At 41.5% G+C, this 24,571-nt stretch overlaps 2 protein-coding genes across 21 annotated transcripts in view; both read right to left on the bottom strand.

Annotated features, from left to right (window-relative positions):
• LOC116390286 (discs large homolog 1-like protein) overlaps positions 1-8,899 on the bottom strand; it is a 95,140-nt gene extending 86,241 nt beyond the window's left edge. For 2 of the 6 annotated variants that reach the window (XM_031859787.1, XM_031859789.1), the window contains exons 1-4: positions 8,473-8,899; positions 7,171-7,341; positions 4,336-5,161; positions 3,468-3,564 (exon numbers count right to left, since the gene is read on the bottom strand). In XM_031859787.1, coding sequence (XP_031715647.1) covers positions 3,468-3,564; positions 4,336-5,161; positions 7,171-7,341; positions 8,473-8,491 — 1,113 coding nt within the window. In that variant the 5' untranslated portion in view covers positions 8,492-8,899. Of the gene's footprint in view, positions 1-1,379; positions 1,425-1,934; positions 1,948-3,467; positions 3,565-4,335; positions 5,162-7,170; positions 7,342-8,472 lie in introns of those variants that run through there. The other 4 variants (XM_031859788.1, XM_031859791.1, XM_031859794.1 and 1 more) reach the window with 4 other exon arrangements.
• A 5,297-nt stretch (positions 8,900-14,196) lies between these two features.
• Positions 14,197-24,571, bottom strand: part of lrrc7 (leucine rich repeat containing 7) — a 97,827-nt gene continuing 87,452 nt past the window's right edge. For 9 of the 15 annotated variants that reach the window (XM_031859774.1, XM_031859773.1, XM_031859776.1 and 6 more), the window contains 6 exons: positions 23,378-23,497; positions 22,940-23,150; positions 22,394-22,713; positions 21,359-21,451; positions 17,437-17,511; positions 14,197-15,785 (listed from right to left, as the gene is read on the bottom strand). In XM_031859774.1, the coding sequence (XP_031715634.1) occupies positions 15,675-15,785; positions 17,437-17,511; positions 21,359-21,451; positions 22,394-22,713; positions 22,940-23,150; positions 23,378-23,497 (930 nt within the window). In that variant the 3' untranslated portion in view covers positions 14,197-15,674. Of the gene's footprint in view, positions 15,997-17,436; positions 17,512-21,358; positions 21,452-22,393; positions 22,714-22,939; positions 23,151-23,377; positions 23,498-24,571 lie in introns of all 15 variants that reach the window. The other 6 variants (XM_031859771.1, XM_031859780.1, XM_031859779.1 and 3 more) reach the window with 6 other exon arrangements.

Here is a 24,571-nt window from a genome sequence, read left to right as displayed (position 1 = left end):
GTGTGTGTGTGTGTGTGTGTGTGTGTGTGTGTGTGTGTGTGTGTGTGAGTGTGTGTGTGTGTGTGAGAATGTCTCAGTCCTCGGGCACTTTCTATCATTCATCACATCCCTTACAAGACCATGCAGCTTTTTTGTACTGCGCTTACAGTTGTATTGTTTTCAAATAGAATTGACATCTTTGCAGTGAGAGTTTGATTTACTGTCCAGTGTCAACCTCACAATCCCTGTGTCGGCCAACAGGAGGAAAGGTCATCACGCTCCGAACAGCGAATTAGCAAGCGCAAGAACTGATCAAGAAGAGGTCAACATGTGTGTCCTTCAAGCAGACAATGGGGTATGAACCCTTAAGTAGAGGCCATGAATAAGCACAATCAAGACTGAGTCCATAATGAGATTAAGAGTGGCCCAAGACTAAGCCTGAAGTAGGATGTAACCACATTCAATTTAATTCTGTTACAGTAACTGTATAATACAATCACAGGTATCTCAGAACAAACTAAGTTTTTTCCGTCTTCAGACGAGACACGTCATACAAACATTCAAAGCACTAACAGTTACATTCTCCATCCTGTACTCTCTCATCCTGTGCAGGGTCGTGAGGGGGGCTGGAGTCTATCCCAGCTCACACAGGGCCCGCTGCTTTTAAATGGGCCATGCATTTCTCAGCATGCACATAAGTGCATAATGTATGCTTATGGTGATGCCAGCCAAGTGCTCTCTCCTGCCTTGAGAACAGTCAGCCAGTCAGTCAACCAGCGGATCAGTCAGCTAGCTAGTCTCTTGAAGCGCGTGTCCCATCAACCCAGTTTCCCGTCTCTCTGGGTGTCACATGTTGCCAGACCAACGGCTGAGCAACAGCTCGGCATTCCCATTAGACTCGCTTCAGTAGAGGACATCCAGTTCCTGTAAGATATCAACTATAGCCTGTTTATTCACAAACTACAGCACACCAATGACATCTGTCCAATAAGTAACCTGTCACCAATTTCATATGGCTAATTGTTAGCAGGTGCACTTAGCTTCCTATCATTTGCCAAGCCTTTAGTTTATCCTGAAATCCCCCTCCCCCAAAAGTACAGCAGGTCTCCGTCCCACTTTCAATTAAAATCATGCTATCTTGATAATCAGTTGATAATCAAAAAAATAAATAATCATGTGATGGATTCACACATTATTCACACACAATTTCAACATACAAATTACAGTGTTGACTGTAATTAATGGATGAATGCCATCATGAGGGACACTTATCACAAAACCTTGATAATTTAGAAGATCGATCTGAGGCTGTACGTCCAGGCTGTCACACAACGTTTCCTCCGTCTTGCCTGCCATTCCCCTCTGCCCCTACTCCAGTCTGCTCTCTTCCTGTGTCTCACCTTGGTAGTGAGGATGCAGATGCAGTCCATCCTCACCAGTCCGACTGACAAACTTTCATCAAAACATCTTCGAGCCGCAACTTCCACCACTCAGCCGCTTGTTGCTTTTGGTGACATCCTTCTGCCGTCCGTCCGTCTCTGTCCCCTCCTGCACACCCTCTTCTTTCATCCCTCGCTCTCTCTCCTCCCTTTCTCATGTCCTCTCCACCTGTCCTTCCATCGGAGCAGCCAGACAGGACTTCTCCGCTAAAACAGAGGCCGTCTTCAGAAACATGGCAGCTGTCCCGGTGCACCTCCGCCCGCCCTCTTGTTTTCCAGCTGCTGTCTTCGCTTTATGGCAGCTGGTAGACACATTTTTCCCTCAAAGAGTGCATGGCTCAGAATATATATCCGCACACACGCAGAACACACTCTACACACACCGAAAAAATAAAATCGGCAAACATGCAGAGACAGGCGCAGAAACGCATACACATGGATGCACAGGCAAACACTCACATAGACAGACGTGTATGCACAGACATAAGCACACACACACAAATACTTATGCTACACACACACACACACCACTCTCTGCTGTTTTATCAGGTCAGTCTCTGGCAGGAGTGGGTGGTTAGACTGAGTGAATATTAACAGCGGTATAGCAATGGATGCTCTACTTTCAACTTTGGGTTTTGGCGAAGTTCAAGTTCCGCACGCACCCTGAAGCTTCACACACGAATAAGGGATTTCATTTCACTCACTCAGGATACCGGGCCTTCTCTAGATACACGACATCACCGACTGTGCTGTATTTACTGTACTATACAAGACCAGCAGAGCAGAGAGAGAAAGCTGGGTGGAAAAGGTCTCATATGTAAATTTCTTGCATGAAACAAACACACACATACACACAATTTTGCATTTGTTTCTGTTCCTGTCCTACTCTACTTCTGTCCAGCTCCACCCTCCTCTGGCCCTGGACTCATGATGCTCACTGCCGCCAACAGAGAGCTGACAGTCTGTCTGCGCTGCTTCATTTGTGCTAAATTAACACTATTATTGGGTCTCAATTACTTATACAGCCTTTCAATACAAGCAATCTTATTTATTAAAAAGAGTTCAATAATGGATGATAAGAAAAAAATGCACAAAATGTGATTCACTTCATTTAAACTTTGGTCACTTAACACAAAAGTCCCTTTTACAATACAAGCAGTATTCCGTTGCATATACTGTACAGCACTGTATTGAAAGCTTTAGTACAAAGCAAAGTATGTGAATATCATCACAAGTAGTGAGATGTGGACAATCAGCAGCAGTGTAAGCCTGCGTTCAAACAGCACAAACCACAAAGAAACCATTGCAGCGAGATCCCCAAGACAAAAACCAGTCGCATGAGCCCATCTCTGATCTCGTTCTGCTGACTCTACTGGAGAATAAAATGTGACCGAACTGAATTGATTTCCCTTGTCATATTATGTAATGCAATGTAAGCCAATTTCCAAAACAGCCAGCCTGCATAAACGATCTGCCCATCTAATTCTGCTCTCTGCAGCCACCAGCAGCCTTTCCATAAACTGGTTCAAGAGGAGTCGGGTAAAGATTTATCCAACCCTAATTCTGACAAAAGGACAGTCGTGACAGCGTGTATCTTACGAGCAATGTTTAACCGACAATGCAGCACCACAGGGTAGCACAGGGTAGTACTTACTAGCTGACGATAATCTCAGCAAAATAAAATCAAAATATGACACATCAGAACATGACGAGGCTATTAGGACCATACGAACAATTAGTACATACAGTATCTGCCACTTGACTATTTAAACGTCGAATGGGAGAAGTATACAGTACATCACTAAACATGACAAGCTCTCAGAGGCACAAGGAGGAAATGGATGCTATATTTTCATTTAAAAATAGTTTATCTAAGACTCAGGAGAGATACGTAACCTCACTCCTTTTCCAGAATCATGCCGCCCTCGTGTCATCTCAAGGTTACCACCCAACAACTGGATCACTCATCAACTTCGGATAGAGGGCAATACATATCATACGCTGCTATCAACTGTGGCGAGATTTCCAACACAATCGAAGCTGTCTTACCTTGTTGGGTGTCAGTGGGCTGGTAGCTGGCCTGGGGCTGGCTGGACCATGGCTCGGGCTAATGCAGGTGACGTTTACTGGCCCGGGCCTGGTTGGACTAGGAACAGAGATGAAGTAAAGAGGGAGTCTGTGAACTCTGAAAACGGTCAGTTATTATTCTGTGCTATTACACCTGAATTCCCAATAGCAAACAAAATGCAGTGTTGCATTATATCTGTCATTTAACCTATGCGACATACATTTATATTATGAAACGCACGGCGTTTAACAGCTGGCATAATTTTGTTTTCAATTAAAAAATATTTTGAGGGATGAATAAATAATATTTTGAGCTATTTGTAATTAAGTAAATGCAAATTGTGTTAATTTCTATCAGTGAAATTCAAATAGGTGTGAATTAACCTCCATTCGGTTTGTTAGTTTTGCTGTGTTGACAACCAAAGATTGTGTAAATCTTATTAGAAATGGGTTTTGTGTTTTCAGTTTTGGTGGAAATAAATAGAAGAAATTAGATAGCATAGATAGCATGAGTAGCATATCTACAGTACAATACCTGACAAAGTGATGAAAATGACCACCTGTAGTAACTTGAACTTCATCAATGAGAAATTACTGAAAAACCTATCATAGTTTGTAACATACAATTTATACTTCTACATCTGTCTCTATTCAAAGCAAATAACTGGTATTGTGACAGTGTCAGCACACTGTTTCATCAAATTGTGACCAAAGTCATACTTAGTTTTTCTTTTAATTAAATGCTACTTCCACACTGAATTTCGCAGGGATAATTAATCCATTGAGTGTGTTAAAATATCAGTTGCAAAGTACCCTAATACAAATTCAAACATATGGATGTTGAACATACCTCAGATGAGGAGGACCTGTGGGGCTGAACTTTCCCTGGTTGGGGCTCGTTGGACTCCTGCTATGAGTGACTTTGCCTGTGGCCGGGTCCTTGCTGGTCGCAAGAGCTGGAGAGACTACAGTAGCGTCTGTGACTCTGTTGAGAGCTGGGCTGGTGCTAGGAGTGGTGCTGGTGGGGGTACGATTGTCTGGAGTGGCTGGAAACGCAAAGCCTTGGATGGTGCTGGAGACGAGGGCCGAGACGCTCACCAGGTTGAGGTCTGGAGAGACAGAACCACTTTGGGGATTGGCGGAGCTGATGGAGCTTTCTGAAGAAGCGTTAGAGTTGGTGGCAGTAAGGTGCGGCTTTGTTCCATTCAGTGATGCTCCAGGAGGTGTTTTTATGGAGCCGGTGGGGGTCCCTACGCCATTCACCGTGACTCCGGGGGATGTGGCATTAGAGAGAGAAGAAGGCACAGGAGTCTCTGATGCCAACGATTTGGAGGCTCCAGGTTGGTCAGGAGGGAGAGGAGCACGATACTTGACCTTGCTTGCCTCTGACTGAGGTGTAATGGACTGTGTTGTAGGGGAAGATGGCTTTGACGTGGATGTCTCGGATGGGAGTGGAGCAGCGTGGGACTTGATTGACTTGGGTTTTGGGGACAGGGGTTTTGGCTGGGATGGTCCTCCAGAAGCCTGGGGGCTCAAGGGACCAGAGGAGGGCTGTGGCTGGGCTGGGAGCTCTGTTAGCTGGTTGCTAGAAGGAGTGAGATCCCATGGACCGCCTGTCTGGTCCACAGAACACTTGCTGTCTGCGAGGATGGTCAACTCGTAGTACTCCTGGATGTCTGAGGAGGAGGAGAGCAGAGATTAGAGCCGTGATGAGTGACTGAAAGGGTTTAGTGGATTAGTAAATGAGGTACTGACACATTGAAGGGATAGATTAATGAATTAATAGATTCAAAACGGTATAAGTGAATGACTAACCTACTGCAAAATAAAAACAATGAATGATAAACTGACTAAATATCATCAAATATCATGCTCTGTATCCTTCTCCAAAGGATACGGAGCAGTAGGGCTAAAACGATGAGTTGATTCGACAAAAGTTAAGTTCCAATTCAATTGATGATCAGTTAATCACTCCGGACATTTATCACGGCAAACACTTTCTAGTTTAAGCTTCTCCAAACTCAGGATTTATATATCATGGTAAACTGAGTATGTTTGGGTTGTGGACACTTCATTGAACAAAACAAGAAAATGTCACTTTGGGCTCAGGGAAGCTGTGATTGACATTCTTTACATTGTATAGACTGAAAAAATGATCGAACAGATTTATCTATAGTAAAAATAATCATCCATGTCTCCTAATATCACTACTGTACAATGTGCATTGTATTCAGACACAGGCTAGTTGAAGCTGATCACAAAAGAAGGTCTCAGCTAATACACTGCTGACCTCTAGTGGCAGGACACTGCCACCATTGTTATGTACAACAGTAGCTCCTGAAGAATTAAAAGAGGAATAGTTCGTTCTACCGTCATTTCCCGTTTTAGAAGTAGGCACATCAGCGACTGTTACGACTAGAGGCTTCACGTCCCCCTCTCCGCATGCACAACTGACTACACCAAAGCATACACCTGGTTGCGAGCTCAGATAAGTTTGGTGGTCATTAAAAAGATGATGAAGAGGAAGAAAAACAGATGTATAATACGTGGGAAGAGGACAGGGAATATACAGACAGTTGGAGGAGGATGTGTAAAGAGAAAAGGAGAAGAAGGTAAAAGGGAATTTAGCAGGAAAATTCATTAATAAATGACCAAAAAAGAGGCGTCAAGGATGGAAATTACAAAGTACAGTAACACAAAATCACCTCCATGGACGAACAGTAGATATTCAAACAGGATTACATGATGTATGAAGTCAAGACACAACTTTAACAGCAGAAACAGCTTGATTAAAGGTGAAAGTCTCAAACAGGAACTCGTGTTTAGTGAAGAGCACACACACAAAACAGAGAAAGGAGTGTTACTGTGAGAACTAAAAGGTGTGGGCGTGGCGCAAAGCAGGTGAGATCAGGGATTTAGAACCAGTTTGGTAAACCGGAGTGTTTTCCTTCATAACAAGCAGAACAAACCAGTTACACACAGACTGTTAACTCTTGGGAGGAATTCAAAGTTGCAACACATTCTCTAAATGTATGCAGGCTTTCTACAAAGGGACCTGTGTTTTCTGCAGGCTACATCACGCCTACATGTTTGTGTTCTGATCTCTGTTTTCTGGTGAACAGTCATGTGATGGCACAAGATCTTGTAGACACCCCAAAAAACAATGCTCGGGCTCGTTTCCTCTCACAATAAGTCCAGCGCTCTGTCTGCTGGCCTACAAGCCTACTGTCTCATATAGCCAAACCTTCTAATCTTCATTTGTACAAGTGCAACTGTCTTTGCGTCTTCATACACAATCCCAAACACATGGTAGTGTTGTTGTGGAGACCAGCACAAGAACCAAGCTAAAGTGTCAGTTCACCCAAATCACAAAAAAACAGCCAACATCTACGCAGACAGTCTGTTTTCTTTGCCATGGTTTTGAGAAAATGTAATCCAACATTAAAGTACGCTGATTTAAATACCTACATCTCTGGTATGTACTGTGAAATGTATGCCTCGGGCAGAAACACATAGAGATGCCAAATCCAAGCATCAAAAAATGAAAGGAGAGTCAACAGGCTGGTTAGAAGAAAAAAGCTACAAATAAATCGAACCATGTCTTCAAAATCAACAGCTCGTGTTATAACACCAGGTATAAATGGAAGTGTAGAGGAACAGTGAACAACCAAACAGCTATCCTTACCAAGCAGAGCGCTGAAGAGCTGACTTTGGAAGACATTGATGACTCTGTCCAGAGACTGCTGCAGCTGGGAATCTTCCTCCACCTGGCCCTGTCTGGTCCGGCTCTGGTTCTGCTGTCTCTGGTCAAGTTTGGCCCGATACTGCTGGAGAAGCTCCAGGGCTCGCTGAGCGTCTGAATACAAAATACACAGGTAGATAATGACAGAAAAGGAGACATACAATTCTCCAGGCACTCTTAAGTAGAGCAAGGAGATCAATGTACATTAAAAGCCTCTAATTGAGGATTACTATGGTTAAAAACGGTGTCTGGTTCAGGCCTCACAGGGTCTCCTTCAGGGTTAAGTTAATAGGAGACAGATTGATAACACCTGGCTCCACATAGTGGTGCCAGAAGAATTTCTTTTCCCTCTCTGGCTCAACTACTGCCAGTTTTCATTCTTTGGCATGTACGTTGAATTGCAAACTTGACAGCAATTCAAAATGAATCAGTAAATCAGTCATTTACGAGGATGTAGCAACTGCTTGCTTGAGAAAGGTGAATCAAGGTGCATGTTTGCCCTCAGTATAACATAACAATAAAACTGAAAATTGGAATGTTTAATGATATTTTAAGTCATCTTAATTATAAGGGTAACAATTCCAAATTCAGCCTATTTATGGCAGCTGATAGTGAGCTGCGTAATGGACACAACAATTAAGGTTATTAGGCTACTATGGCGTAATGCAAGTCTGATGCAGGACATGAGGGCAATAGTAGATAATAGATAATAATAGAGCTTATGGTGTTAAAGAAAGGTGCAGACCACATTCCAGTCTCTATGGCACTCTGAACAGCTGATTAAACCGGAAGCACGTGACAGCCACACTGAATGGCACACGGCACTCAAATATTGATTGTATCAATAGCCATCAAGCAGTGAGCTGAATTCCCTCTTTCTCAGGTTTGCATGTCCCGACTAACAGATTGTAGGAAAAGCAGATAGAAAATGAAAATAAAATACTACTTGGTGGATAACATGTGTGCCAAATTTAACTCAATGTCTGAATAACTAGTCAAATATCTTCAATAATGATCTGAAGGTTTCATGCGCGCACTGATAAACCATTCGGTGTTAAATTGCACGTGTTTCAGAGAAGTTTTGGGCGAAGAAAAGCCCTTCGTTACAGTATCATCGCAGCCTTTTAGAGTTGTTTTAACTGGTGTATTCGATATAGTTTCTTAACAAAATATTATACGTGGAGGTTTAGCAATAGGCCTACTACAGAGATAGCAACAAAAATAAAAAAAACAATGTATGTATACCTTTCTGTCGCACAGGCATGGTGACACACTCGGTCCTCCCGGGGCTTGCGTCGGTGTGTCGCTGTGACAGAAGTATCTGTTCCTACAGATGTGTGCGTCTGTCCCGGGACAGCCGAGCCTCCAAAGTGGGACACCAAAATGACAGCACGGCAGTGTACGCCGACCTGTCTTTTCATCGAAAGAGGAACTTTAAAAGGAGTTTGGTAGTCCCAAGAAAACCGTGACAGCAGCGGAGAAAAAAAAGAAACGTGGATCTCAAACGCCGTCGCAGCGTGGACTTAGTACCCGGAGCTTGTTTTTGTTTTTTCTCTCCTTCTCTTTCACTGTAACTCTTCCTCTCTGTGTCGCGTTGGTAAAACTAGTCCTCCATTTCTTCATTCAGGTGACTTGACTCCAAACGCTGTCCGACCGGTTCTTAAACGGGATGAACACACACACACACACACACCCCCACACACCCCCACACACACACAGCGTCCCCAAAGGACACGCACACACATGCAGTCGGCTCTAAACACCGGGATTGGTTCTTAGTATCTTCTAGTAGCTATCCGCTGATCGTGGCATTGTCATGTTAAACAGCTCTATTGTGTGCAGTGGATGAAAGCCCGGTTTATTCCAGGGCCAAAAGGTCTGCTGGATCTAGCCCACATCTAATCCACTCAAAGCTAGATTTATAAACTCTGATTAGTCTCCCAGAGGAAGTTATGTGCAGCAGCTCCTCCCATGATCCCACTGTTTTTAGCTGCTACTGCTAAATGATAGTTGCCATACATGCGTTGACTAAATTGAATGTTGAACTGAATTGTTGGCTATAACAGTAAACATGTATGTTGTACGTGTGGTCTCTATGGTCTATTTATGGTGGCCACACACTAATATACTACCACAATCTAAAAAGAAAGGTGTAGTCTCATAGTGAATCAATTGAAGAAGTCTTCCCTGTGTAACTCGGGCGGTATTGTCATGGTAAACTGTTTTATTGTGTTGAGTAAATTGAAGGTGTATCCAACCTGGCTTGTCCCCATGTCCAAGCCTATCCATGTCAATTACCAAGGCCTAAGACAATATGTCTATTTGCTAATTATATTTCATACAAAGTGAGAAGAAAAAAACTAAAGTAAGTTAGTGTGTCCTTTCGACCTTTTTGGTTCAACAAGTATTGCACTGCAGAAAATCACAAGTTAGATGCCTTGTGTTTGCACACAAGCTAACAGTTAACAGCAAGTTACGTTCTTTATAGCCTATATCTTTTGATAACAGGGCAATTTCATTATCTCAAACATGACACAGTTTGATAAAATAAATAACATTTCATATATATATAAGATATGTATGGGAAGTAAGACATTTTCACTATAACATTTTACAGTAGACTATTGAGTCTTGCTAATATAACTTTTGTGTGTTTCCAATGCATGTGCTGTTTATTAGGTTGCTTCCATAGCACACTCAAGATAATTTAAGAACTAAACATAGCAGCTAATATTTGATTTAAATTATATGGGACCATATAAAACCACAAATAACTGATTAGCCTAATAATGAAATAGTGTCTAATAAAAGTTTGGCTAGTGTTTTGTTTTCCTCTTATCACTCCAGATACAATAGTGTTTAGCTAATGTGAGCTAAATTAACTGTACTGGAGGCTAAGAGAGGTTAAAATGTTCAAAATACAACATGGTACAACAGGTACCTTTGCAGGCCTTGTTAGAAGCCGTGCAGTTCCACTTTTATTGGAGCTAAGCTAACTGGTTCCCCCTGCTTCCACCCTGAAGCTAAGCTAGGCTTAATACACCCCAGACCTACAGTATCTCTAACAGAGAGGAAGTTGGTATTTATCCTCTCGTTGAACTCTGGAATAGAAAGCAAGTAAGTTAAAGGAAGTTGATTTCCTTACATGTGGGAGCATACCCTTTATATAGTCGTCTCAATGACACCATGTCTCTTTGATATTTTATGACACATTAGTTTATCTCCGTCACAATGTCAGCAATCATACCCTTGACAGCGGAGATGATAAACAGTGTGCAAAGACAGAACAGCAAAATCAGAAATGCGAAGTTCCTGCATGACACACATTAGTCCTGCATGATTGACACAAAATTCCATATGTCTGTGTATGTCTGTAGACAGTAGAGCGACATTTCATCAGCAAACACACACTCACCACACACACACACGCATACACAGGCAGCAGCCGAATGCAGGTCATGGACTCGGTCTCTGGTATTGTTATTGATCAGCTCAAGAGCTTATTGACAGCTTTGCTGGGCGAATAAAAAAGCTATTGCTCTGTATCTCTTACACTAACACACACTGATGCCAGCATAAATTATGAGCCAGCGTAGGGGGGGAAATGTATGCATGATTGTGTCAGTGGGTTGGTCAGTCAGCACACAGAAGTATCTTTTTCTCGATGCGTGTGTGAGTGTGTAGTATTATCCTCTATTGTTAATTGTCGGCCTGTAGCACAGTAAGCAGAGTTGTTCTGCAGAGGGCACTGATGCCAGGAGAATAGTGGGGAATGGTACAAGACAGACACAGGGCAGAGAGTTTATAAACCAATGATGCCTTATAATCCAGTCACGCATCTTATTACACGGTATACCACAATAAAAGCGGCAGTGGTAGAAGTACTCAAATCCTTTACTTGAGCTACTATACTGCAGTGTAATATTCCATTACAAGTAAAAGTCCTGCATGTAAGTACAGAAGTTGCATCAGCAAAATGTACATAGAGTCAAAGGACTTGTTCTGCAGAAAAAAATGCTTGTGTGAGTTTTATAGGTCTATTTTTATTATCATAGGTGAAATTCAGAGGCAAAGTCTCACTGTGTGCTGTGCTGTATACAATGTGTGACAATACAAGTTTATATTTTAATGTGTAAGGACGTTTTACTAGTTACTGTTTGATGTGGAGCTGACTTGTACTTCTTTATACATTAGTTGGTCTTTTATAACAATGAATCATATGTTATAAGCTGCTATCTGTCATGTAAATGTATAATTGTAGTGGAGTAAAAAAATATTTTCCTATGAAATGTATGAAGTAGAAATACAAATAAGAATACACTTTCCTTAATTGGCCATTAAGAGCTAATAACGGGGTGAATAAATCAAGGCTGGCCAGTTGGCAAAGAGCAATTAGAAATTACAACTGGTTTAGGACTTTGTGAATGCATGAACAAGCTCCAGTTCAAAAGAAAGCATTCTTATGTAATTATAATTCATCAAACACTCTTCTCTGAGCTGCTGAAAATTACAAACGTTGACAAGGGTGTTCTACCTTAATGAGAAAACTCTGTTTGTGAGGCAGCTTGAGAAACTCAGCCGTCCCTCTGTAAGCCACAGCTCAGATAAGTGTCAGGAAATAGATGAGATGGACAGTTGAGAGGGATGAAGAACAGTGTGGCTGTTAGACTAATGGACAGCCAGACAAAGGAGCATCTGCTGAGACGACGAGACTTTAATCTACAGAGAAGCAGAGGAAACTGAAATCTCCTACAGACCTGCTGAGGCGATTGTCACCAACCTCTCCTCTTTCCTTTCTTTATCGCATCCTTTTTTTAACAATACATCCCTTCTTTATCCACTCTATTCATACCTACTTACTCTGCTTTCACTTTATCCCGTACTCTTACATTAATATTTTTTTCTTCCTATACGTTCCTTCATTTCCTTTCCTTATTTGGGCTCCTGCCTTGCTAGTTTTCTCTTTATTTGCACTTTTTCTCACCCCAATATACTTCCATACATCCTCTTCTGCACTTTATTCTGTCATAACTTTCTTCCTTTCCCTAATTTGCCCCGCCCCCTTCCTCTTCCTTTGCCCCTTACACCATTCTCTTCTCCTCCTGCAATAAAGATGCACACAGAGGAAGAGCAAGAAGAAAATATCCCTAAAGACAGAGCTCAGTGTGCCAGGAGGAACCCAGATTAACAATAGTGACATTTTTATTATTTGTACAATAGAGACTTTAGTACATTATTCAAAACACTTCTTATATACTGAAAAAATGGTACGTCCCAAAGCCCAAAATGGCTCAAGTATAATCGCTGCACAGCATTTTTTCAATTTTATACATATATTATTTTTTGTAAAAACTGTATCTTAAATATTATTTACAGATAGCGTCTGCAAAATGCATTCTAAACACATGATATATTTTATATATACTTCTGCAATTACATGTCTCCGCAATAATACTCAAACTTAAAACTGGAAGGATTTCAACTTGCATGTGCAAATAAATAAATAAATAAATAAATAAATAGTTCTGTTAAATCATCACTAAAGTTTGTCCAACTTATAACTCGACAGCGGTTCTCTCTTCGGAGGTCAAAGTACTTTTTGTCACACAACAGAAAAAGCAGCATTCAAGTTGGGTAGGTGTAGGTACTGCAGAAAGCATGAGTACATTCACAATCAATATGAGTCATTTTAAATTTGATTTCATTCACAGCTATGTACAGTGACACCGTCCTCAGCATTTGTTCAGCTCTTATGTAGTTTAAACACATAGAAAATGACTGTTTTTATAGTCATATACATATATATATAATATATATTTGTATAACACAAATTCACAATTACAGTAGAAATACATTTTATACAGTTTTGGATAGTACATGTGTAGGTCTCCAAAGTCATACTGTGCGTACTTCCATCCATAACTTTGTTATAAGTGTCATTATTATAAAATATCACCATTTTTTTGAGCAAAGCTAAGGTATATCAATATATTTAGAAAGAATTACCTGAAACATGTAGTAAAAAATAATTATATTATCAAACCTTTTTCTCTGTCTTTGATATTTCAAACTCTAAATAGGGTTGGGTGGGTACCAGTGGTTAAGATCAAGTCTCTCAACCACAAGACTAAACTGCACCATTTTGTGTCCCTTATTTTGAATCAACTAAATTCTAACGCTTAATTAAGAGGGTCGACACAAAATGGGCACAGGATGACACTGTCGTGTCGAGTAAAAGCAAAGGACAGTGAAGGATGTTGTTTTGCTCTGGATGAACCATCAGATGTTAAACAGAACAAAACAAAACTCACTGTCATGAAATGTCTTCGAGACACGTGTTGCATTTACACAGAGACAGAAAATGAACCTCTTCTCTCTCTTTCCGTGGTCACTTCTGTCAAGTCGACTCAGTTTCTGAAGCATGACCATGGAGGTCAGATTATATAAGACTACATTTACACGGCTCCAGAAGCCTCTCATACAGTCTGTTTCTACATCCAAGTCTACATTGTTATTTTCGCTCCATATCCACATCTACTCGTGAACATTCACCAACCAAAGGTTGGCAAATCAAAATTTCCATGTACATCTAGTGTTAACTAGGATCTCCTCAGGTTACAAAAGTTACACTGAAATTTCAAGTGCAGCCAAAAGCGTTTGTGGCACAGATCAGATCTTTCCCTGATTGTCTAAAAGGGGACAATCTGTTTGATTGCAGATTTACCCCTTAGGACACTATTTTTATTGATTCTTGTCGGGACATTTCCCCATTTCTTTTTTCGCTTTCTGCAGGGAGGCCAGAGGTCAGGACATTTCAGCAGAGCGGATGCTTGCAGGCCAGGCCAAATGTTAAAAAACACTTTCCCTACCCACTCAAGCCACGCCGCTGCTCTCACTGTGTGCGGATCAGATCTGGGCCACAAAGTGGTAAAGCTCTGATGTTTTGGGCCTGTGTGTAAATACAACCAGGGAGGGGCAGAGGGTCCATATGGCACCAACTACAGAACATCAGTCTCACTGAAACTCAGTGGTATAATACAGCATGATTCTTCTACAAAGTAGAGAACTCTATAAGCCAATGGAAAATGGCTGGCTGAGAGTGACCAACAATATGAAAGCATGCTGTGGCTTTATCATACAACTCAAACAGCTGAAAAAAGGATGTAACATTGCTGTAACAACACTAGAAAACAGAACTTCAGAATATGTCACAGATATTATGAGTAATGTTACAGTGTGTGAGTGTGTGCGACTGGTTTTATTGTAGCAGTTGAATTGTAGAATCAGGCTAGAATATAGACAGGGCTTCATTATGGACAGAGCGCACCATTGCATATGTGTTGTGTGTGGGGCCACATATGTCTACTGTGTACATGTGTGTGTGTGTGTTTGCCTGTTAGCTCATGTGCATGGCAGTGTGTGTAAACATTAGCGTGATTTGCTCAATAGATGGCACTGTAGGACAAATTGGGCTCTGCTGAAAATCTCAATGGGCCGAGCATCAGTAGTATTGCTTTAGCTCTTATCAGTACACCTGTGCAAGCAACAGTTTAAAAAAAAAAAAAAACACAAATAAAACAAGAAGCAGTAATGAACTATCAACAGTGTTTTCTTTACAGGAAAAAAAAAAAATCAGTGGTATACTTATAGAAAATTGTCCATTTGGAGAAATAATCCCTGTATGTTTGTAAGAGAGAATTCAGAATGTGGTTTATCAACAATATTTATATTAATCATAAACGTTTAGAGCCGTCTGTCCAGGCCCCAAGGAGAGTGCAGCTCCAGAAAGCTGCAGCTCTATATATGTACACAAGGCAGAAAGTCTTAAGTTTTTCCTTTCTGTGCACTGGAGGCAAAAATACCTGCAGAACAGAAGACAGCAGAAAAGAATAAAAACACAAGACAGCGATAGAAAGAGAAGAACAGAACAGAAGATACAAGTCAAAAGAAGACAACAGAATAGAAGACAACAGAAAAGAGAACAATGCAAATGAAGAACACGGAATGTGAATCATGTGCTACACCAAAACAAACTAATAAATATCTAACATGGAAAGCAAAATAAAAGGCAGTGGAGAAAAGCTGAAATACAAAAAAAAACACTCTTCAAACTGATCAGATGACTGCCGAATTAACAACCACAAAATCCAAACTGCAGCAGCCCTGTAGGGACTCAAGGAGTCCTCTTGTTGTCTGTCCAGACGTCGATCAGGTCCCTGACCGCCGGGAGACAGAAGAGCCGATATGTTTCCTATGGTACATTTGGCACTAGTATTTGCCTTTGGTCCAGCAATAGGCAAATAAATGTCTGCGTGTTCCCCTAAAAAGGTAAAAAAAGGCGGCTCATATTTCAGTTCCAAAAGCCTGGGGTGGCATGGGATGGCGATGAGCAGAGTAGAGAAGCGTTGGTGTGTTTTGTTTTTGTTTGTTTGTTATAAAACTATTTTTTAGCAAGTGCTGCTGTCTCTCAGAACAAACATGTCCACCGTCCGCTGGAAACTCTTCAGCAGAGAGACGGCTGTCTCGTGCTCCATGTGTAAAAAACTATGTCCGTTAGCCTGCAAGGCAAACACGCAGCACAGTCAACAGCATGTGTGTGTGTGTGCATGTATGTATAGAGGTATGTGTACTGCAGTATTCCCATACATATGTCTATGTGCGTGTGTGTGTGTGTGTGTGTGGAAGGATGGAGGGTCACTGCCATCATTATCTCAGTAACACATCACTGTTGGGGAAAAGAGAGAGAAGAGGAGGAGCTACACAGTCATGCTGTAGAGAGAGAAGGGGTAAAGACAAAAAAGGGCTTTTAGATGAGTTCATCCAGCTAGACTGTACATCTGTGGAGAGAAGATGAAGGGGGAGGAGAGGGGGGAGTAAAACATGAAAGGAAGAGGGGGAAGTCAATCTGTCACGGTAAAGAGCTGGCATCTCATTTTGACCTCGCAGTACAATCCTCACGCTTCCTTTTGGACTTATAGCTCTAGCACTATACTTTGAAATAATAGCTACAGTAAATATAAATTAAGTCAGTGATTATGAATAATTTCTGTGTCGTGTTTATTGATTCAATTTGACTGATCTACATGGGAGGTGAAAATTGATCGCTTTTTGTTGCCCCTGGGAAAGTATCCCTGCAAGGTGAAACAATGAAATGAAACGCAATTTCAGCAAATAAAATGAATGTTTACTTGTAGTGCACCCATGTTTCTTTCATTATATTTCAGAGAAACAATCTACTCATCTCAAAAATAACATACTGTAATTCTTACTGTACAATGCAAAGCAGAAATGTTCCCTGTTTTTAGGCCCAAATCTTGTCCAAAGTCACTGTACTAGAATGAGAGTTACTTGACCTGGAAATATCTAAGTGGCAACTAATACTTGTAGTATAAAGAACGTCTTTATTGCCTTGTCATCGGGTTCATAAAAATCCATGAATGCCCCGTTTGCTGATATGTCAACAACTGGTGGTTTAACTTTTGTACTTTTTTTCCTTTCATGCTTGTTATACTTACTTACTTTACTTATGTTCTTCGTCATGTGTTTCATGATGAGCCCAATGACAGGTACAAGCAGAAACTCTTTGGTCTCACAATAAACTTGTGCCAGAAATCCCAACTCTGCTGCAATATCTAAGTGTAGCCATGATTAACACCGCAGTCCCACAGTTGGTACAACTGATTACGAAGCTTAAAGTTAGTTCAGCCTGGATTTCCTACAAAATGGCCTCCAAATAATTTCCTCAGTCTCATAGTAATAGTCATAATAATATAATAAACGACATATTGTTTTAGGCTGCTTCAATCCTCCTGTGATCTTTGGCTTTCGGGCTTTCTCTGGCTAATGATGGAAGAGAAAGAGGGTTTGGGGGGGGTCATGCCTGATTTCAGGATCAACAGGTACACACAGAGGCAGAACATGCAGGTGGGAAAATGCTAAAGTCTGACACAATCTAGATGGTGAGATAACAACCGCGGGTGAGTTCGTGATCACTGGCTCAATCACTGTGGCAAATCAGTGTTGTTGCGTCTCTATTGAATTCAGCTCGTGTGAGAAAATGTCCAGCTAACAGTGAGCAGGTAAAGAGTGCACAGCTTCCTACTGAATGCTCTGCCTCTGTGTTTATAAAACAGGGGAAGGCTTAGGGAGGGAGAGCGGGCAGGATGCGGCTGTTTCTGGCCCAGTTGATGACGTGCGAGAGGATGTTACCTGCAGTATCTTGTCTCCGGGCTGCAGGGCAGAGGCGGCGGGCCCGTCATGCTGTACCCTAGTAACAAAGATACCCTATAAGTCAAAATGATACACCGTTAGGACGACACAGGGACACGATGGTTTAGAATCTTTGCCTTTCTCATTCTCATTGCAATATCCACTCCCCAAAAAGAAAATTCACCTTACTGCCAAAGATATACAAGGCAGTTCACCAATGCATTCTCTTTGTTCTAAATTTAGAGAGGCATGTAATTCATGATGAAATAGAGTTGAGGTTTGGAGTACTGGGGTTTACTTACTTTCGGCATCTATCTTATAGTTTAGAGATGCTGAGTAAAACATTCCTCCCAAAAAGACATAGATTACACATGTCAAAATGGTTTATCAGCTATTTATACAGATAAGGACTTTGCATAGATTTCAGGTTAGAGGAGAGAGAAATGTATATATATATATATATATATATGGTAAAAGTATACTGTATAAAGAATAGGGCAAGAAGAATAGATGTGGGATGGGTACTGACTAGGGGGAAGAAGTAGGTAGCGGGAAGGGCAGAAGATATTTCATCCCCCATATTGTCCTTCAATAACCCAAGGCAGAGATTTTAAAAACACCAACATCTTTTCATGGAGAGCTGAAAGATGTTTTTGAACACAGAAAGTGTGGGACAATGCAGTTGTGTCGACTCAACGCGGTTCAACAGGTTGTGCACATGTTGAACAGTGACAAATAAAGTGAACAATACAACGCAGTAGTGAAAGTGCAGTGGCACCTTCATACCACGGTCTATGGGTGGATGCAAGAACAAACACATGTATTGCATGTTAGAGAGGTGTATGTGTTAGAAAGCATTTGTTTAGTTACTTTAGTCCTTTGTTTAGTCCTTTAGTTACCAGTTATGGTAGCACTGGCATGCATACAGTGAGCCTCATATATGTATACAATCAAATCATTTTGATTGTGTGGCTATGCCATGGTTTCATTTGTATGCAAAGTGGTGCATTTATGCAATGTTTGCTAACTTGTTGAACATACTTCAAACATGGCTTGTTATTTGGATCAGGTCAGTTCATTTTACTACTTTACTTCTCAGGTACTGAGAAAGTGGAATATGGAGCTCACTGTACAATACTAATATGTTTGTTAGCAGCTGAAAATTGTGTCGTGTTAGTCACAATAATTAAACAGTTAAACACACTAAGAAGCTGTTGCACACAAAGCTGCAGGGACCTGCAAAAACCTTCCTTTGAGAAAAATGTATTTATATTTCAGGACAGTATTGGGGATGGGGTTTTTTGCAGCTCAATAATAAGATAGATACATTTTCTTTAAAAGATGATAGTTAATAAGTACGTTATCGACAGCAGCTCAGTGTGCAAAGACAGCATATGTAGGAACAGAAAATTGGAGTTTCAAACGTGAATGACCGAGATCTGACAAAAAAAATCCATGTTCTGCTCCTTAAAACCCTGTCTTCTGATCTTAAACCGAGCCTGAGAAGATAATACATCAAAGCCCAGGATCCCACTCCTGTCAATACGGGAACTGAGTTACCGTCTCCGCTCGCTGAATCTTAATTAGCCAGAGGAGAAACTGACCCAGTGGCTTAGAGAGCCACAGCTTGTCTTTTAAGTCAAACTTAGTCAATAATCTTTGTCATTTCTTATTTTTTAGAAAGCTGGTAATGACCTGTGGCAGGTTTTAAGGACTTGAAAACGGTAATAAATCAGTGAGTCTGAAACAACTTTTCAGATACAATGTGATAAGGGAACTGTTTTGAGAATTGTGTTTTGTAAATTATCAATTTTTTGGAAAATAAAACACAAAGAACAGAAAACAAGGAGAGAAATATTTTGTTTGAAATTGAATGTGAATAATAGGTTTTCCAAATAATTTTAGATCAATCTTGATATAATGATTATTGTCAAATAATTTGTTGTTTACAGTAAAACAAAATGTAAATGTTATATATACTTGTATATATAAAAAAAGAATAAGTGTGTTCTTCTAGCCCAAATAAACGAATGGGTGCAAACAACAAGCTAACCACAAGGGGACGCCACAGTCCTGTTGCACAGCCGTGGCTGGAGTCGACTCCAGGGATCAAAACCACAGATGTATAATTTATCAGTCATGCTGTTTTGATTCACAGTCCTTTAAACTATTTAAACTCTGGCTCAATTTAGCCTTAAGTCTGCCCTTAATTTACATTCTAAGACAATGTAAACCGAATAATGTCAACTGTTTGACTAAGATAGTCACAAATATATATATGCAGAGAAAGAAACCAGAGTTCTCAGAAGTAGGTCAGAAAAGATGATAAAAACCAAAATCAAAGGATTCTGCATTTGTTTGAGCTAAAGCTGCTGACAAATCGGCCCTGGGTTGACAACCATTGAAAAAACAACATAAAAGCAACGTTCCACTGCTTCTGCAAGAATCCTCACGAGTGTGGATGGACGAAACAAGAGGGGCTTTAACAACAGAGGGCAAATATCTTCCACAGTTCATATCGCAGCACATTCAGGACATCTAAATGCACATTTCACAGTCGAACATTTACGTTGGAACCATACATACTCCCACTTGTTAACTGACATCACTGCAGATACCCGGGTGATCAGCAGGTGACTGACATTCACTGTCACGCTATGATGGTAAAGGTGAACATTTTACTCTAATGTGAAATATTGCAAAGTATTCTTCAATATCCATGAATCCGTATTCAAATGGATGGATCATTTATGTCTTAATCTAGACCTACAGTGTACCTTGCTCCTGTATAACTATACTCTATGTATAGTGTAATTACTTGACAAAATATGTCGGAGAATCACTTGAGAGCATTAATAATGGACAGAGCGCAGCTGGTGAAGCTTTATGGATACAAGTAGACATGGGAATGATTAAATAACTGTACGTGTCAGCATCTGAGTCACTACTTGTCTACTCAAAACTTAAGTTAAATGATGAAGTGACAGTTTTCTATATCATCAACCCCCGCCCCCGACTTAAATTAATTCACCATTTGTCACCATGGGCTGCACAGAGGCCGACTGTTTCAAAGCGCTCTTATTGTAGGCTTTCTATTTATAGACCAGCTGTCGCGTCAGTTCCTCAACATCTGACTAGCAGTCAGTAAAATCTGCCATGCTTTCCGTTCTGAGATCAGAGTGTTGAACATCTACCCACGGTGTCCCAGAACTAAAGCAGCCTTCCTAAAATAGCTGTCAGAGCTCCGTGAGCAGCCTCGCCTCCTTTAGACCGACTATAGCAGCATGTTTCTAGGACAGACTGCCATGTGCAGCAGGCCTGGGGGATCTGCAACCCCAACAGGCTCTCAGCACAGGCACACACTGACAGAAGCAGTCAAACCCTGAAGTCGAAATGATAAAAGAGTTTGGCATTTCTTATAATAAGACCTCATGTGTACATGTGGGCACAAATCTATTTCTAGATACTGAAATATTCAAGTTTGTTGCCACAACTTCATTTTCCAAGGTATCTAATAGTGATGAGCACACTGTAGACATGAACCAAACAAACTAGTAATATGCGGTATCAAATCATTCCTAATTATATAGTTTACCAAACTTAGGTATATTTTTACTGAAGTTTTCTATCCTGTTTGGTGATGGTAATAAGAATTTCTAATATTTCAAGAGGTTTAGTTGTAATATAGTTGATCAACAGTTTAGATTTCTTTTCCTCTTCAAATTCATGAACTTCGTTTAAACTGACGTTTTTCAGAAGTCTGTAGTTTAGGATCACAGACTCAAAGTTTAACCAAGTCAACTGCTGCCTCACAGACAGACGGACGGACCAAACATTGCGGTAACGGGCAGCAGTTTCCATGGCAACTCTGAGGTAAAGCCGGGGAGGCTGTGATTGGCTGGCAGGCCGGGTCGGGTCGTACCATGTCGGAGGGTTTGAAGGGGTTCCCCTGGCCGCTGATGCCACCAGAGATACTGAAACCAAGACCAGGGTTCTTCTCTATTCTCACACACAACTACAAAGAGATAGGAGGGGGAGAAAAAGAAAGACAGAAAAGAAAGAAAGACAAGTGACAGTGAAATACAAAGATCATACCAACTTCTACACAAGCACGGAGTGTGTCGACAAGATGTACAACGATGGAAGGGTGCTTTTGTGCAGTGTGTGACACGCTTTGGCAGCTATATTGGAGGTCCTCAGTTTCTCTGGCAGCCACAATCAAGCCACAAATATCGTTGTCAGAGTTTTTCTATTTGGCATAAAGAAAGTCGTCTCATACTAGGAAGTGAAAAACCAAACCCTGCAGGAAGATCAGCAGATCTGGGTGGTGTGAATGACTTCATGTTCCCACCTAAACTGGTACAGTGATGTCCATCTGTGAAATATCGGATTTAGAACTACGCCTCCGTGGCTTTTTCTAGACCCGCTTATTCTCACAAACTGTTGCAGTCAGGTGGCAAAAAAAGTACACCAACATGTCCCAGTTATGTTAATATCTAGTGTCCTTTAGCTGACAGCTTGTTGGCCTCATGTGGACCCTTAACATTCCACTTGATGTCCAGATCTGGCCAGTTAGTTAACAGTAACCACAACCGTCTCTGCAAACTTGGCTTGCTGGTTTGTTTTCCTACAAATCCATTTACATCTAGCATTATTTCTCACCAATGTTATTTTTTCTGTGCATGAGGCTTAAATAGTTTTACTGTTTTTATCTGTACCGTTTTATTAATACAAAACGGTAACTACACCCACACAATTGATATCCTTTATGTCCTTGTTATTCTGTATTTAGCATCATTTGAGCACAGCCCATTTTCAAACAGACCTCCAAGATAGTGTGGGACGTGGTTACTGAGGACAGACGGACGGACGGACGGACGGACAGACGGACGGACGTACGGACGGACGGACGGACAGACAGACAGCCGGACAGACGGACAGACGGACAGACAGATACCTGTTCCTGGAAACCATCTGTGCTCTTCTGGCCTTTAGTCTGCAGCAGGCAGCGAGCGCTCTGAGGCCGTGGGTTGGTGTGAGCCATGACAACCTGGTTGCTATGGACCATGCCCTGGTTGCTATGGACCATGCCCTGGTTGCTATGGACCATGCCCTGGTTGCTATGGACCATGCCCTGGTTGCCGTGGTACTGGGGGTTGGTGGCGGGCTGATGGGACGTGTGGGAGGAATGGGGGTTGTACTGGGGCTGGTTCCCAGACGGGGACAGGGCCATGGGCATGCCGGAGCCGGGGTAACCCTGTCCAGGAGCAGGATGGCCTGGACGGGGGAAAAACAGAAACGGGTAACACTCAGATAATACTATCTGTAACTGACTAATGTGCGGGCTGTTGATTTGAGACACATGGCAGACAAACTTCATTGGACAACTGCTTGGAACCCAAACAATTACATTTTCACAATATAACTCAAAGTGGTATCTTACTCCTTGTTCAACCCCAAAGTACATCTTTTCGGGCAACTAATTGAATTTATTACCATTTACCTTGAGACATGTTGCCTTGGTACTGCCCAGGCCCCCCAGAGGGGACCACGGACAAGGGCATGCCCGGTTGGTATTGGCCCCCTTTGTTCATCATGCCGTCGTAGCCCTGCTGTACGACTACCCGGTGAGGCGTAGTGGAGGAGGAGGAGGAAGAGGAAGTGACGATCATGGTGTTGTGTGACTGGTGCGAAGGGTTGTGCGAGTGGCCACTCTGTGGACAGCGGAGGGACAAGTTAGACACATTGAAAATTCTTCAGCACACAGACATGCTCACATCCACACCAGAGGAATGGTTATTGGAGAGATGCTTAGTCATTTGTATTTAAAAGACATTATCCGAAGTTCCTTTCTTCCTTCCAAGCCACAAGAACCCTACCATGTATAGGCTGGATAAAACACAGAAAACTAAGACTGAAAGGTTCACTGATCAGCTCTTACCTTTTTCATGAGGTTGTCAGGTGGGACGTCCCTCCTGCCAAGTGAGTAGGGAGCCCACTGGTTGCTCCCTGACAGCCCCTCCTGGTCATTATCCAGCATGGCCGCCTGCTGAGAGGGGGTCTGAGAGAGACACAATGACCGTTACTGAGAATGAACATTTACCTTTAACTCATGTATCAACCTTTGCCTGCCTGAGTTTCAGACATGTTTATATGGATGTTATGTGAGATTCTGTTGTTTTTATGGATGAATACCGTAGAACTGTAACAGCTAAGTAAATAGAAGGTGAAGTAATATATTGTGCAATGTTTCCACCAGTCAACATGGTGTGATGACTGATGCAGCTGATACATGCTGTATCAGAATAGAACGCTGTTTTTGTATTGAAACCTTCCTACACCGAGAGCTTCTCACTTAAAGCTCCTGAGAACTTGGCTTTATTTCTCTGCAGCAAAATAAATATGAATGATTAAATAAGCCAATAATTTAAAGGTAAAATATGTCCTTAGGTATTATTTATTAATATTTTACAGGACTGTGTGAGCGTGGTTTGATCAGATGTGATTGACCCACCAACTGTCATCAGATGCTGATTGAAATGTTGCTGAATCCTGATTGGTTCACACAAATATGTGACATCACTTTTGGGCCCCCGCCTATTTTAAACCAGTAAGAGCAGCAAAGACAAAAAAATAAATATTGAAATCTCTTCAGTGAAATAACGAAAACTGTTCGTCAGTAACCATGTGTTCAGATAGCAGCCTATTAGCCGCAGTAAGAACGATGTTTGAGAAAACAAGTTCTCAGGGCCTTTAAAGGTGTTCCCAGTTTAAAAGTATTTTTTGTATCAGGTGGCATAGTAGAAATGGTTGAATGTGGTGTTGACATGTAATGCCCAACAGCTCCACGTGTCAGACAACAAGTAGATCGATAGAATACAGTAGAGTGTTTTAGGATTGCGCAGACCAATGTTGGCGGGGCTGCTTCAATCCTTGTCATTTTGGGACCCTTGAAATATGGTAAAATGTCTTATAGCTGAGTCCAAACTCATGAAATATGATTCTTGGGACTTGAACGCCAAAATACCCAGTTCATCAATACTCACAGCTCGCGGTGGTAGTCAAGGTAATTATAATAATCTAAATTATAACAGCAACAATGCCACACACTTAAATAATAGTTGATGGTTGCTGT

This window comes from Anarrhichthys ocellatus, unplaced genomic scaffold (assembly GCF_004355925.1).
Source record: "Anarrhichthys ocellatus isolate YVR2014 unplaced genomic scaffold, GSC_Weel_1.0 scaffold22, whole genome shotgun sequence".
Taxonomy (NCBI): Eukaryota; Metazoa; Chordata; class Actinopteri; order Perciformes; family Anarhichadidae; genus Anarrhichthys; species Anarrhichthys ocellatus.
The sequence above is the reverse complement of the archived record's forward strand: the minus strand, read 5'-3'. Positions and strand labels throughout refer to the sequence as shown.